Below are 14009 nucleotides of genomic sequence, written 5' to 3'. Positions count from 1 at the left end.
TGACACAGCAAGTAAGTAATCCAAGCATTTGGAATTGTGGAGTACTGAGTACTACTGCAGAGATAACACCACCTCTGTAACACTAGAGGCTGTGAATTAAACAATCAGTGGATACTGTTTATTAGGAAACTTCAAACAGTATCTGTGATTTTGAATGCCTTCTGGAAACACCATTCAAAACATCCCCTGTGTGTCGACGATACTTCTCAAACACCCACGGTGTTGCACAAGAGAAACATCGCCCCCTGCTGGCCGCGACATGCTACTGCGCCCCCCTGCCGCTCCCCAAGTCTAACCTGCCCGCTAACCCTCTCTGCCCCGCATAGAAGTGGAGCCCTCGCTTATCCCCACCAGCCCCGAGGAACCCGACACCTCCGACATCCTGGTGACCTCCAGCGGCCAGCCGGGCCAGGACGGCCACGGCCAGGGCGTGGAGTACGAGTACAGCGGTACCGGGGGCGGCGGCACGCCCCAGCCCCAGCGCGAGACGCTGGTGCTGCTGCCGCTGCCCGACCGTGACGGGAACCGCATCCCCGTGGTGGAACCCCAGCTGCCCGCTGTTAACCCGTATGCTTTCATAGAGAGGTCCACCGGGCTGCCCCAGGAGGCCCAGACCCGCACCACCGTTCGCTGGCCCGCCTACCGCCAAAGCACCGCCTACCTGGTCACCTGCCGCCCGCCCTCCCAGAGTGGGGAGACGGAATTCCAGGTGAGCGAGGCAGTAGGCCTGCCGGCGTAGCGGTGGTAGTGGGGGTGTGATTGCTGGGGGCATTAGAGATGGGGCATAAAAAAAAAAAAAGTTTGGTTCCTGTTGGTTGTCAGTTGAGGTCATGGGTAGGTAGGGAATTTATTTTATTTTTTTATTTTATTTTTTCCAGCGGCAGCGATTGATAGGTAGGTTGTTTTCATTTAAAAACGAGAAAATTCGCTCATCCTTGTACAGAATGAAGAGGTGCTGTACCAAAACGTAATTATAGTTTGCATCAAAAAAAATGTATAATTTTAAAACCCTAATTTTTATTTATTTTTTTAAAGCTCATAACATAATTTGGGTCACACATAAATTGACAGGGTCGGTCGGAAACCGGAACCAAACAAAACATTTTTTTAGGCCTGGACTTCCGCCCTAGCGGTTGAAGTGAAGGTATGAGAGGGGGGGGGGGGGGATATGGTGGTGGTATTAGAGATGGGAGTTCTAGGTGAGCGAGGCAGTAGGCCTGCAGCCTCGTGGTGGTAGTGAAGGTGTTTGTTGGAGTGTTATCGATTGTGGCATGAGAGTAGGACTACCGTTTGAGTGAGACACTCAGTTTTGATGCCCAACGAGTGTCGAGAAGCCCCGGCAATCAATGAGTGAAGCGCTTCATCGAGGCGTGATTGATTCAGTGATGCATCTCGTCTCGTCGTGTGTCAGATGCGTCTGCCCAACACCGCCACCGGCGCCACCCTGGTGGGCCTGAGCTCTGGGGTCTCCTACAACGTCATCGTGGAGGCACTGAGGGGGCTCCTGAAGGAGAAGATCCTGGACACCTACATCACCGCCGGCAACTCAGGTGAGACCAGAAACTAGGTCTGCTTTCAGGATATATCTCAACACCCCAGTACTGACTGCCGATTTGGGAAAATGGCAATGGTCGAGCTTCTCTGAGAGTCTTTCGGGATTTTCCTGAACCTTAATTCTGGAACTATTATAATTAAATATGATTAAATATTATTGTATTCTAATCACTCCCTTCCTCTCTCTCTCTTCCCCCTAATCACCACCGCTCCCGCTCTCTCTCTCTCTCTCTCTCTCTCTCTCTCTCTCTCTCTCGCTCCCTCTCTCTCTCGCTCCCTCTCTCTCTCACCCCTCTCTCTCTCTCTCTCTCTCTCTCTCTCTCCCTCCCTCTCTCTCTCTCTCTCTCTCCCTCCCTCCCTCTCGCCCCTCTCTCTCTCTCTCTCTCTCCTCCCTCTCTCTCGCCTCCCTCTCGCCCCTCTCTCTCTCTCTCTCTCTCTCTCTCTCTCTCTCTCTCTCCCCCTCCCTCTCCCTCCCTCCCTCCCTCTCGCCCCTCTCCCCCTCTTCAGTCAGCGAAGGCGGGGCCTCTGGCAGCGACTCCTGCTACGACGCCTTCACGGCCACCAACCACGAGGTGGGCGCCCAGTGGGAGCGCATGTCCGAGACGGGCTTCAAGCTGTGGTGCAAGTGCCTGGGCATGGGCAGCGGCCACTTCCGCTGCGACTCCTCCAGTAAGACTCACTCCCCCACAATGCAGCGCTGCACCAAAGACTGTAGTGGATAGGAATATGAGCCTCAGCGAGGTCGACTGTTTACACACACAACCGTCAGGACGTCGTCCATTTTGTGTTACGGTCGGCACCATTCGTTGAGATTATGCATATGTATATAAATAATACATATACAGTATATAATACATAAATGTATTATTTATATAATACATAATATGAACCAGTGTTCATATGATTTAAACAGGTTTTAAGGTCTTCATGAGAGGAAAATTAATCAAAAACAACAAAAGAAAAATGGATATTATAGTATATATACATGTAGTTCAGAATCGCCAATCATTTTAATGAATATAATAATATGATTAATAGTATTCATGTATAACAAACTGTATAATAATCATGATCAATCATGTTAACAACATGATATATGTGAATAAATACTAATACACACAAGAATATTAACCCCGTCCCCTAACCAACGCTTTATTTCACCCCAGAGTGGTGTCATGACAACGGCCACAACTACCGCGTGGGCGAGAAGTGGGACCGCAAGGCCGACAACGGCCACATGATGAGCTGCACGTGTCTGGGCAACGGCAAGGGCGAGTTCAAGTGTGAACCGCGTAAGTTCCTGGTTCGATTCCCGGGGTGGTGTGTGTGGGTGTGTTGTGTGGAGTTGCGTTGGATTGGGTGTGTTGTGCGTGTTGTGTTGTAGAAGATGATGTGTGTTTTGTTCTGCCTGTATTGTGTTGTGTCTTGACTAAGCTGTGTGCGTGTGTGTGCGTGCGTGCGCTCGTGTGTGTGTGTGCGTGTGTGTGTGTGTGTGTGTGTGTGTTTGTGTGTGTGTAGATGAATCGGTGTGTTACGATGAGGGGAACTCGTACAATGTGGGCCAGCAGTGGCAGAAGGAGTACGAAGGAGCCATCTGCACGTGCTCCTGCTTTGGAGGACAGCAGGTGAGACACGACCCTACACCAAGACACCTATCATCTATTCATTGATTATATATTATCTATCTATGAATGGGGTTAGCTAGTACAGAGAAGGGGCATAGGGGTTAGACAGTACAGACAGGTCATAGGTATGGGTGAGACAGTGCAGAGACAGGTCATTAAGGAGCAGGTAGGGGTTAGACAGTACAGAGACAGGTCATTAAGGAGCAGGTAGGGGTCATACAGTACAGAGACAGGTCATTAAGGAGCAGGTAGGGGTTAGACAGTACAGAGACAGGTCATTAAGGAGCAGGTAGGGGTTAGACAGTACAGAGACAGGTCATTAAGGAGCAGGTGGGGGTTAGACAGTACAGAGACAGGTCATTAAGGAGCAGGTAGGGGTTAGACAGTACAGAGACAGGTCATTAAGGCGCAGGTAGGGGTTAGACAGTACAGAGACAGGTCATTAAGGAGCAGGTAGGGGTTAGACAGTACAGAGACAGGTCATTAAGGAGCAGGTAGGGGTTAGACAGTACAGAGACAGGTCATTAAGGAGCAGGTGGGGGTTAGACAGTACAGAGACAGGTCATTAAGGCGCAGGTTGGGGTTAAGGATGCCTACAGGTTACACTCTTGTCATTCGGGCTCAAACCCAGAACCTTTCGTCCCCCAAGCCCCTACCTACACTGTCCTTCCTCCATGTTGACCCAAACGCTCTCTCTGGTTGTTCTCTTGAAGGGCTGGAGTTGTGAGAACTGCCGCAAGCCGGGCACAGGGGTGGATGCCAGCCTGCTACAGCCGGTCCGCTACGGGGACAACAACCCCTTCAAACCGGTGAGTGTGGTGCTCAGGGCCCACTGTCAATCACACTCACCCCGCCTCCAGCACTGCAAGTACCGAGTGGTGATTGGTTAACGTCGCAGGTTATACAAGTAATGTCAGACCATGCAAACTGTCCACATGGACTTTAGTGTTTAGGGTCACCTAATAAGTTTAGGTGACCCAGAAGGATCGGCTTGGTATGGTAGGGAAGAAATACCAAGCATACAAAATAATGTACATATTAATCACCAAACATTAAATAGAACGTATAAACTATAGACAATTTTAGTTTCCCCGTCGGCCTACGTCTCAATTCCCTTCTTGTGTCCCACTAGAAACTACACTGTCCCATCGAATGTCTCCGACCAGACCTGCTGGCTGACGCCATCCACAGCCCCCTGGAGTAGAATCTCCCCCCCCCCCCCATCATCTTCCGTTCCCCGGGTTGTCATAGCGACAAGCCTAACACACTGAAACTGTTGCTCTGCTACTCGTATCTAGATTTTCTGTTCTACGTTTGCTTTGACTTTCCATCCCTAGTGCCTTTCTCTTCATTGCACAGCACCTTGTATTTCACTGCGTTTGTGTTCTTACCTTTTCCGAGAGCATGTCGCTCTCCTATTTTATACTCTCATAAATCTCACCATTTTTATGTATTGTGGCACAAAATATGATTTCTTAATGGCAGCGTACAAGTTGTCCTAAATCAAGCACTGTTGTGCAGAATGTGGCTGTAATAAGCAGTGGAATGTTCATGGAAGTGCATGTTTGGTTCGTGGCCTCCCGTCTCTTAGTAGGGAGGAGCTAGAAGTGTGTGTGGTGGACAGAGTGAGTTCGTTATGTTCCTCAGAACTATTTTTTACTTCCTGTCACTGTGTGTGCGAGTGCCTGTAGTGGGGTGTGCAAGATTATTTTTGTATTTTTTTGTACTGCTCCTGTAACAAGAATCTGAATTTAATAAAGCTGGACAGATTTAAACAACTTGGCAGTTTATTTTACAAGTACTACTAATAAAACCCTATATAATTAGCCTTGTATTGTCAACAGATTCAAACAGGACTGTTTGTTGTAACAGCTGCTTACCATTAACACCACATCAGGGTCACTTGTTTGTTTACTCGCCAGTAAAATAAGACAATAAATCTAAAACTGCAATCAAGATCAGTCTCTAACCAGATAATGGTATTGATCCAAAAAAGGGGTTAAGACTATTGGTGTTAATTCATAATAATAGCATTAACACAACCTCCATTAGCCCCAACTGTTGCCCAAAGAACAAAATAGAGCCGACTCTTTCTACAGCAGCGCTTTAATACAAGATGTAAACATGAGTAAGAAACCAACAGTTGTTATTCCATTAGTAGGATAGGAATGGACGCCATGTTGTGCCCTGGTGACCCATCCGCATCACGTTGTGCAGTAACAGCATTAGGAATGTAACAGATAGCAAAGCTAAGTAACTACGGTCTCCCGACAGTGGTCTGGACACAGAGCCAGTGTGCTGAAGCAGCTGTAGGCCCTAGGCTCCCACAGAGGAGCTCAGTGGTGGAAGAGGCGCAGGGTGGTGTGTGCCAGGGTGATGCCCTGCTCGTTGCAGGCCTGGATCACCACGTCGTCGGCCGTGGAGCCCCCGGGGGCCGCGATGAACGCCACACCACTCTGCGGAGGAGGACGAGGAGACGGTGTGATGAGGAAGGCCGGAGAAGGGAAAGGAGAAAATACAAGGAAGAGGAGACTCTAGGTCAGGGGTCACCAACACGGCACTCGCGGGCACCATGGCGCCCGCAAGGACCACATGAGGCACCCGCAGGCCTGTTCTAAAAATAGCACTACTCATTCTTGAACAACTCTTTCCCACCTTTTTTAACTCATTGTTGATAATTTTTGTGAGAAATCATTAACATGACTTAATTAATTAACATGTCTTCACATAGAGGAGTGTCATTAATCATCAATAGTAATATATAACTAAAAGGCAAACTGAGCAAATTTGTTATTTCAGAAGAGTGTATAGAACTGGGTGCCCTTCGTATGACTCGGTGCCCATGAAGTAGCTCTCAGGTTCAAAAAGGTTGTGGACCCCTGCTCTAGATCAGTTGGGGGTTGATAGAAGGTTCAAACTTTGATTCCAGTGGTTGTTGCAGTAGAAGTGTAAAGACACGAGATTCGATTCTCCCAGAAGGATCGATGAACAGAAGCTAAGAGACTAGCAGAGTAGATTAAGTTAAAACACCAATCGATTAGATCCAGTTAAACGGTTGGTGGAGGTGTGCATCCGTGTGTGTGACAGACGTACCTTCCTGGCGCGGTCCACGTTGTCCCTGAAGGGGAAGAAGGCGTCGGAGCTGAGGGCCACGCCCTGCAGAGAGCCGACCCAGGTCTTCTTCTCCGTCTCCGTCAGCGGCTCGGGGACCTCCTCGAACATCGCCTTCCAGGCCGCCAGGTCCGGACCCTGACACACACACACACACACACACAGCCCCCCTCAAACTGGTGCTCCAGACACATCGACACACACACACACACACACACACACACACACACACATCTAGACACACACACATACACACATCTAGACACACGCCCCTGCGCACACACACACACACATCTAGACACACACACACACACACACACACCCCCCCCTGCGTTTCTCCCGCGGTAGCCGCGCTCACCTCTCCGATGGTGTTGCTGACGTACTGGTCGATGGCGTTGGCGATCTCGGCCCGCTTCACCCCGGAGCGGAACTTCATCCCCAGCACCCTGGGGTGGCGCCGGAGCCACCAGTTGTCCGCCTTGTCGCCGGCCAGACGGGTGCAGTGGATACGAGACTGCTGCCCGGCGCCGATACCGATCACCTGGACGGATGCACACAAAGTGTTAACGCAGGTATGTCCAAAGCTTGTGTCCGCGCTGCTGAACAATGACTAACTAGCTCTTCGTTAACATCTTGCTTGTGTATTTGTCCCAAGATATTACATATTAGCACTGGAGTACCAATACGAAAGGTCTGCCTAGTAACCTGATCTGCCGAAAGATCGCCACAGATCTTCTGAAACTCTCTCGTCAATTTCCCGCCAGACAAAACCCTAAACCCTAACTCAAACACAACCTGGGGGGGGGGCCCTGACCCTACATGGACAGAGCTCTAGTTCAGGTCATATGACCAAAGACCCCCCAAAAGGTAATACTGACATCTGGGCTGATTTCATCAACAGACACCTTTGGGCCTAGAGGTGAAGAGACCCTTCCTCTAACGCCCCAGACCCTCGTTACCTGGCCGTCCTTGGCGTAGCACACAGAGTTGGACTGGGTGTATTTGACGGCGATGGTCGCCACAGTCAGGTCGCGCAGGGCCTTCTCAGAGAGCTGGAGAACGGAACAGAATCAGAGCGTCAGCTGCTGGGAGACTAGATATCCTCCAGGTTGGCGTTATTAACATGTTGTTAACATGTTCAAATACTCAGATGTTTAAACTGTTGTGAAATGGTGGATATATTTAAAAAATATATATATGGTGAGATTTGAGTAGAGGGCCCTGTAAAACTATTATGGGATAGCCTGTGGGAACCGCACGATCCAGGCATGAGGAGCGGCTCACCGTTCCCTTGGAAACCACGTTGCTGAAGAGCTCCTTGTCGATGGGGGCGCCGTTCCGCCTCTGCTTGAGGTGGAGCCCGAAGAGCACGCGGACCTCCGGCTCGTCTGGCTCGTAGGCCGGGTCCATCTGGGACGGACAGAACACACCCGTTACCACGACGACCCATCGCTGGCCGTGGTCACCGGGTTGTCATGGCGACAACCGTGACCACCCGTAATCTGCAGGAACAACCGAAACACGACGACCTGTTGAACAGGTTGTAAGAAAGTAACACCCGGAGAATACAGTATGTTGATTATTACTCAGTATCCAGGAGTCTTTGTACCAGGAGAACACAGTATTTCTTAAATACTCATTATCCAGGAGTCTTTGTACCTGGGAAACACAGTATTTATTAAATACTCATTATCCAGGAGTCTTTGTACCTGGGAAACACAGTACCGTATTTTCCGGACTATACGTCGCTCCCGAGTATTAGTCGCATCAGTCAAAAAATGCTCCATGACGAGGAAAAAAACATATATACGTCGCATCGGTGTATAAGTCGCATTTATTTTTAAACATTTAAACAAGAACGTTTAGTCTGGAGAGACTGAATAAAATTGCAATAGCAATATAGGTGTGTCGGTCCCACTCGTAGTTCTGAGAGTAGGCCTATACCGAATTCAGTGACACCGGGATTCCACCGGACGCGTATGCGCCGGCGCCGCGGTCCTAAACCTGAGGGCACGATCGGGAGGTGGAAGTTGCGCTTTATGCCTTCACAAGTCCAGCGGAGGGCTCCAGTTTTCGCCGGCCAAGTCATGCGCTGTGATATGTGTGACAGCTATGTTGCACAACATTGCAGCTAAGGCTGGGGTAGCTTTGGTTGAACCGGAGGACATTGAGGACGATGACGACGAGAATATAATTTATTCGGTGGTGCAGTAGGCTTGCAGCGTTCAGTTGTAGGCCTAATGAATGACGGTGCCATCATGCGGCCGAAGATTATGTACGCACAATTTTGGCATATAAGTCGCTTCGAAATATAAGTCGCAGGGCAAGCCAAACTACAAAAAAACCGCGACTTATAGTCCGGAAAATACGGTATTTATTAATTACTCAGTATCCAGGAGTCTTTGTACCAGGAGAACACAGTATTTCTTTAATACTCATTATCGAGGTGTCTTTGTACCTGGAGAACACAGTATTTATTTAATACTCATTATCGAGGTGTCTTTGTACCTGGAGAACACAGTATTTATTTAATACTCATTATCGAGGTGTCTTTGTACCTGGAGAACACAGTATTTATTTAATACTCATTATCGAGGTGTCTTTGTACCTGGAGAACACAGTATTTATTTAATACTCATTATCGAGGTGTCTTTGTACCTGGAGAACACAGTATTTCCCGCCCTTCTTCTTGGCCAGGATCTTCAAAGCCTCCTCCTCGTATCCCGGGGCGATGATGCCGTCAGACACCTGGGAACAACCAATCAGACACCAGGACACTCAGGGTTAGGGTTTGCCGAGCCAATGAAAAGCCTTCCTATTGGTCGACAGGGAAGCCTGTCACCTACCTCTCTGGATATGATCCTGGCCGTGGGGACGTCACAAACGTCCGACAGGGCGATGAAGTCTCCGAAAGACGACATCCTGTCGGAACCTTTGGGGACAGGAAGGGGATTTGTGTCGACAGACAAGTCATTAGGGAATGTCATGGAGCAAAGTGTTTCAGATACATTCTGCAGTATTTTAGAGTTTTTAATCACTCAAATGCAAGGCAAAATATGAAAAGAATTCACTAAATACAGTTTGGAAGGCCAACATCTCAAAAAGTTCCAAGAGTAATAGCAGGACCATCAGCTATTTTCTCAAAATTCTCCCGCTTTTTCTGCACTCGATTATTCTATAATATTATGATGATGATGACTGACCTCTGGCCCTGGCGTAGGCGGAGGCCAACGGGGTGAGGTCCTGCAGCATGTCGCTCACCATGCACACCTTGGCCTCCTCCTCGGACAGAGGAACCCCCACCGCAGCTCCTGGAGACACGAAGAACCGGGGAGACAGCCAGACAAGAGGTAGAGAGAGACAGTGAGACAAAGAGAGACAGTGAGACGGACAGGGACTTTGATACAGTGAGACAAAGAGACAGTGAGACAGACAGGGACTTTGATACAGTGAGACAAAGAGAGACAGTGAGACAGACAGGGACTTTGATACAGTGAGACAAAGAGAGACAGTGAGACAGACAGGGACTTTGATACAGTGAGACAAAGAGAGACAGTGAGACAGACAGGGACTTTGATACAGCGAGACAAAGAGAGACAGTGAGACAGACAGGGACTTTGATACAGTGAGACAAAGAGAGACAGTGAGACAGACAGGGACTTTGATACAGCGAGACAAAGAGAGACAGTGAGACAGACAGGGACTTTGATACAGCGAGACAAAGAGAGACAGTGAGACAGACAGGGACTTTGATACAGTGAGACAAAGAGAGACAGTGAGACAGACAGGGACTTTGATACAGTGAGACAAAGAGAGACAGTGAGACAGACAGGGACTTTGATACAGTGAGACAAAGAGAGCGAAATAGAGACACAGATAAACAGACAGATGGACAGGGATAGACAGAGAGAACAAGAGAGAGATGGATAGACAAGAGACAAAAATGGAGACCAGAGATGATAGATAGAGAAAGAGCGACAGACACAGAGAACCACAAAGAGAGAGAGATGGATCGAGAAACATAAGTAGAGAGGGCGTGAGAGAGAGAGAGAGACAGTAAACGCATTGACGGTTGGGAATACATTACCTGCAGGGCTGACGTGCTTGAAGGAGGTGGCAGCGGCCAGTCCCAGGGCAGCCTTCAGCTCCCTGACCAGCTGCCAGGCGTTGAGGGCGTCACACAGGTTGATGAAGCCAGGGGAACCGTTCACCACTGAGGAACCCACAAACAGTGAGCACTACAACACCAACCTACTTTAGGATTCCATTTGTACAATACCGACAACCCATCACTGAACGTAATATAAATACCATAACAATCAACAATATTCAGATGTAACAATTTATAGATAAGTATGCCAATCAAGGATCTCAGCTGTGAGAGGGAGGGGCTAAACCGTGATGAGTGTCTTAAATAGTTATACTACAAGGTTCTGAGTGGGTGTGGCTTATATATGAGTGGGAGGGGTTACCTGTAAGGGGGAGTGGCTCATCTATGAGTAGGTGGGGCTTACATAGTAGTGGGAGGGATCAGCTGTGAGGGGGAGCGGCCCGTCTCTGAGTGGGAGGAGCCTACCTTGAGGGGCAGAGCAGAGTGCAGGGTGTAGAGCTGGGCCGGGGCCTGGTGGGGGTTCATTCCGTAGCGCAGGGGCAGCTGGGAAACCCCGCGGCTATACTGGCCCCGGAAGTAGTCTGAGATGGCGTCATCGTACTGCGCCGTCTGGGTGAAGGCCTGGGACATAGATTCGGATTAGAGTCATATTAGGATGAAGGGGACTTCTTATCGATCTCAGATTCACTGTTTAGAAGCACTGTAAAAAATAATCAATGACAAAAAATCACTGAAAAACAACAGTTTACAAGAGTGACGGTTTTTGAAACACATTTCAACATCTGATTAAGGTTAATGGTTTTAAATGTCAATTTGCGTTGTAGGCCCACAACTGTAGGCATCTTTGTACGTTAGGATTCAAACAGGTTTATTTGGGTCCATTCATCAGTAGCATTGAGTAGCATCTGTGAACTCAGTACAAACAGCGAGTGTGTGACTGACACACAGCCTAGACACTACCTTAGTTTACTGATGACCGATGTGCACATTTACCAGATGAGCTCAAGTGTTAGCATAAGAATCAATCGAAACAAATGTTACAATTCTGCCTTTCAGCGGGTGACCCTTCGGGACCCCAGGTGGACTTTGGTCAGAGGTTTGTTGGCGGATTTGGACAAATTTGGTCAAATTGAACAGATAAAATCATGTGTTGGACCAAATTGGGAACATTACGCCACAACACCAGCCGCATACTATCAATGGCGATTAAATCAGCAGCTTAACCACAACTCAGCACAATTCAGTCGCTGTCCTCATGTGACACAGAAAACCACGACAACAGACAAGACCGATAACAATGTTTAAAGAGTGAAACATTGGTTTCTTTGTGATTGTACGGCAAAGTTGACCCCTGAAGGGGAAAAGACAGATTTCCAACAGTGGAATACAGTTGGAGATGTGCTTTAACCACAAAGTTCACCCACATGACAGGATCAGCCAATCCAACTGCTGCCGGTCAATCCCTGACCTCATCAAGCGGGTGACGCCAACTCTTTCCAATGTTCTAAACTGCGATGTCATACCTTCAGAGCCAGGGTCCGGCGGGTCTCAAGCGTCGTGTCCTTGCCCTCGGAGCCCTCCATCTCCGTGGCAACCAGGGGGTAGTCGGCCGGGTCGCACACGATGGTGACGCGGGCGTGGTTCTTGGCCGCCGCTCTGAGCAGTGTGACCCCGCCTACAACCACACACACACACACACACACACACACACGGTTGATCAGATATTCCCATGGTTACGACCTCCTGCAACTTGGTGATCTTCATTTGTACCGTGGTTGTGTAGGGGCGTTAATAATGAGCAATGTTGTGTACGAAATGTGCCACACACCATGGTGTTAAACTACAAGTGTCTGAGAAGCGTAATCCTCACTGGGACGCAGACGCCAATAACAAACCGCTGCTCGGATGAAGCTTCACCATCCACACAGACCTTTCGAGTTATACTGTTGTTGTCCGGGAAGCCTAACCTTTAAGCTTTGAATGTAGCAACCCGTGTTAAAGAAATTGTCATCAGGATTTGGTTGAGAAAACCATGCATGTATGAGCCATAGAATTGCAACTGATAGAAGGTACACTGCAGCACGATACTAACTCTCTGTAAAGACTTGATTGTGGAGACATTTTAATCACTCAGCGTCTAATACCACTGCGACTAGTTATTTTCTGTGATTGGACAACACCATGGAGTCCCCGTGCTCTAGGCCCGCTTCTCACCGATGTCAATCTGCTCCACTGCGTCCTCCACCGTCACATCGGGGCTGGAGATGGTCTTCACGAAGGGGTACAGGTTACAGACCACCACCCTACACAAACAGACACTTCATAAATCCGGGGAATGCAGCTGGCACTTGAATGAGTCCGGTCAGTTTTAAAGTTGTTGCAAATTACCTGTTTTAACTTGTTTTGGATCTCGTTTATTTATTTTTTGGATGAATAGTTTTTATACAACCAATAGAGGCTGACAACTTTCTGCTCGTCAGTTCTTTTATTAATTCTACTGACGGTGAGCATCTGGTGAGTAGGAGCCCACGTTAAGGTTTTACCATGTCAAACTCTGATTAATAGCAATCATGTGCTTGACATCTCTCAAAAAACTGACCTACCAATCAAAGGCTTGTTTGAGAGAACAGACGTTAACCACTCCTCCCTCCATTGGTATAATGACCCACGTCATGAGACCAGCAACACATCCTCAATTACTGTCGGAAGATCTGATCCACGTGTCGTGGGGGTTTCAGTTAATCAATTCACTAGGATCATAGGCTCCAACATCTGGCTTCATCTTTATCAATTGTGACTGGTTTGTGTGACCAAGTCTCACCTGACCAGACTGTAGCCCAGCTTCTCCATGTCAGCCATGTCTGACGGGGTGCGTCGGGCAAGGATGCCTCCGTGGACTGCGGGGTGCAGGGTCTTCACCCGCCCTCCGAGCATCTCTGGATGACCAGTTAGCTCAGACACGTCCCTGAAACACACACACACACACACACACACACACACACACACACACACACACACACACACACACACACACACACTTTATATGCAACACTCACAAAATAGGAACAACTGCGATGTAGTACTGTGTTTACACCCTGAGAAAGAGAGCAGGAGTAGTCTAAACCGGGTCATGGTGGGCCTACCTCACCGCCAGGCCAGCATCCCGCAGCGCCTTCGCGGTTCCCCCGGACGCCACCAGCGATAGACCCGTGTTCACGAGTCTTTTGGCGAACTCCAACAGTCCGGACTTGTCGGACACACTCAACAGAGCTGTGGGTGTCAAAAAATACAACAGTTATTCAAGTAGGCGAGGTAGTTTACGACCATTTTCTGAGTTCTCCGATTGAACTCGGCTCAGTTAGGAAGAGCCAGGGTTTGTGTTAGCATTGAGCACGATGGAGCTTTATTATTAAGTATGCGAAAACAACAGAAAGGCTTACCAAGTTCAGAGCTGGCCATGTCTGCAGCGGGACCAACAAAAAGTGACCGAAAGACGGAGGCTGGTTCACTCTCTTCGGAGTTGGGTGAGTAAGTTATTGACCTGCTGCGCACAGAGAATGAATGCAGAGCCTGTGGAGAGACAGGGAAGCGAGAGAGACACGCACGTT

General features: G+C 48.8%; 1 protein-coding gene and 1 pseudogene across 1 annotated transcript; one reads left to right on the top strand and one right to left on the bottom strand.

The window, feature by feature from the left end:
• The window catches only part of LOC130403615 (fibronectin-like), a 26444-nt pseudogene extending 21448 nt beyond the window's left edge, over positions 1-4996 (top strand).
• On the bottom strand, positions 4949-14009 carry atic (5-aminoimidazole-4-carboxamide ribonucleotide formyltransferase/IMP cyclohydrolase). The gene is made up of 15 exons (XM_056608486.1): positions 13842-14009; positions 13545-13671; positions 13223-13366; positions 12616-12704; positions 11925-12076; positions 10868-11022; positions 10378-10505; positions 9494-9601; positions 9137-9222; positions 8949-9038; positions 7575-7700; positions 7250-7342; positions 6649-6831; positions 6273-6428; positions 4949-5635 (listed from the first exon to the last, which is right to left on the bottom strand). The coding sequence occupies exons 1-15, from the start codon at positions 13858-13860 to the stop codon at positions 5516-5518; spliced, it is 1776 nt and encodes a 591-aa protein (XP_056464461.1). The 5' UTR covers positions 13861-14009; the 3' UTR covers positions 4949-5515.

Source organism: Gadus chalcogrammus, chromosome 14 (assembly GCF_026213295.1).
Source record: "Gadus chalcogrammus isolate NIFS_2021 chromosome 14, NIFS_Gcha_1.0, whole genome shotgun sequence".
NCBI lineage: Eukaryota > Metazoa > Chordata > Actinopteri > Gadiformes > Gadidae > Gadus > Gadus chalcogrammus.
This window is presented reverse-complemented; position numbering and strand designations above follow the sequence as displayed.

Coding starts and splice junctions, on each gene's coding strand:
- atic (XM_056608486.1), bottom strand. Junction 9,039..9,136: donor CCAGGATCATATCCAGAGAG/GTAGGTGACAGG, acceptor GGTTGTTCCCAG/GTGTCTGACGGCATCATCGC. Junction 6,429..6,648: donor TCAGCAACACCATCGGAGAG/GTGAGCGCGGCT, acceptor TGTGTGTGTCAG/GGTCCGGACCTGGCGGCCTG.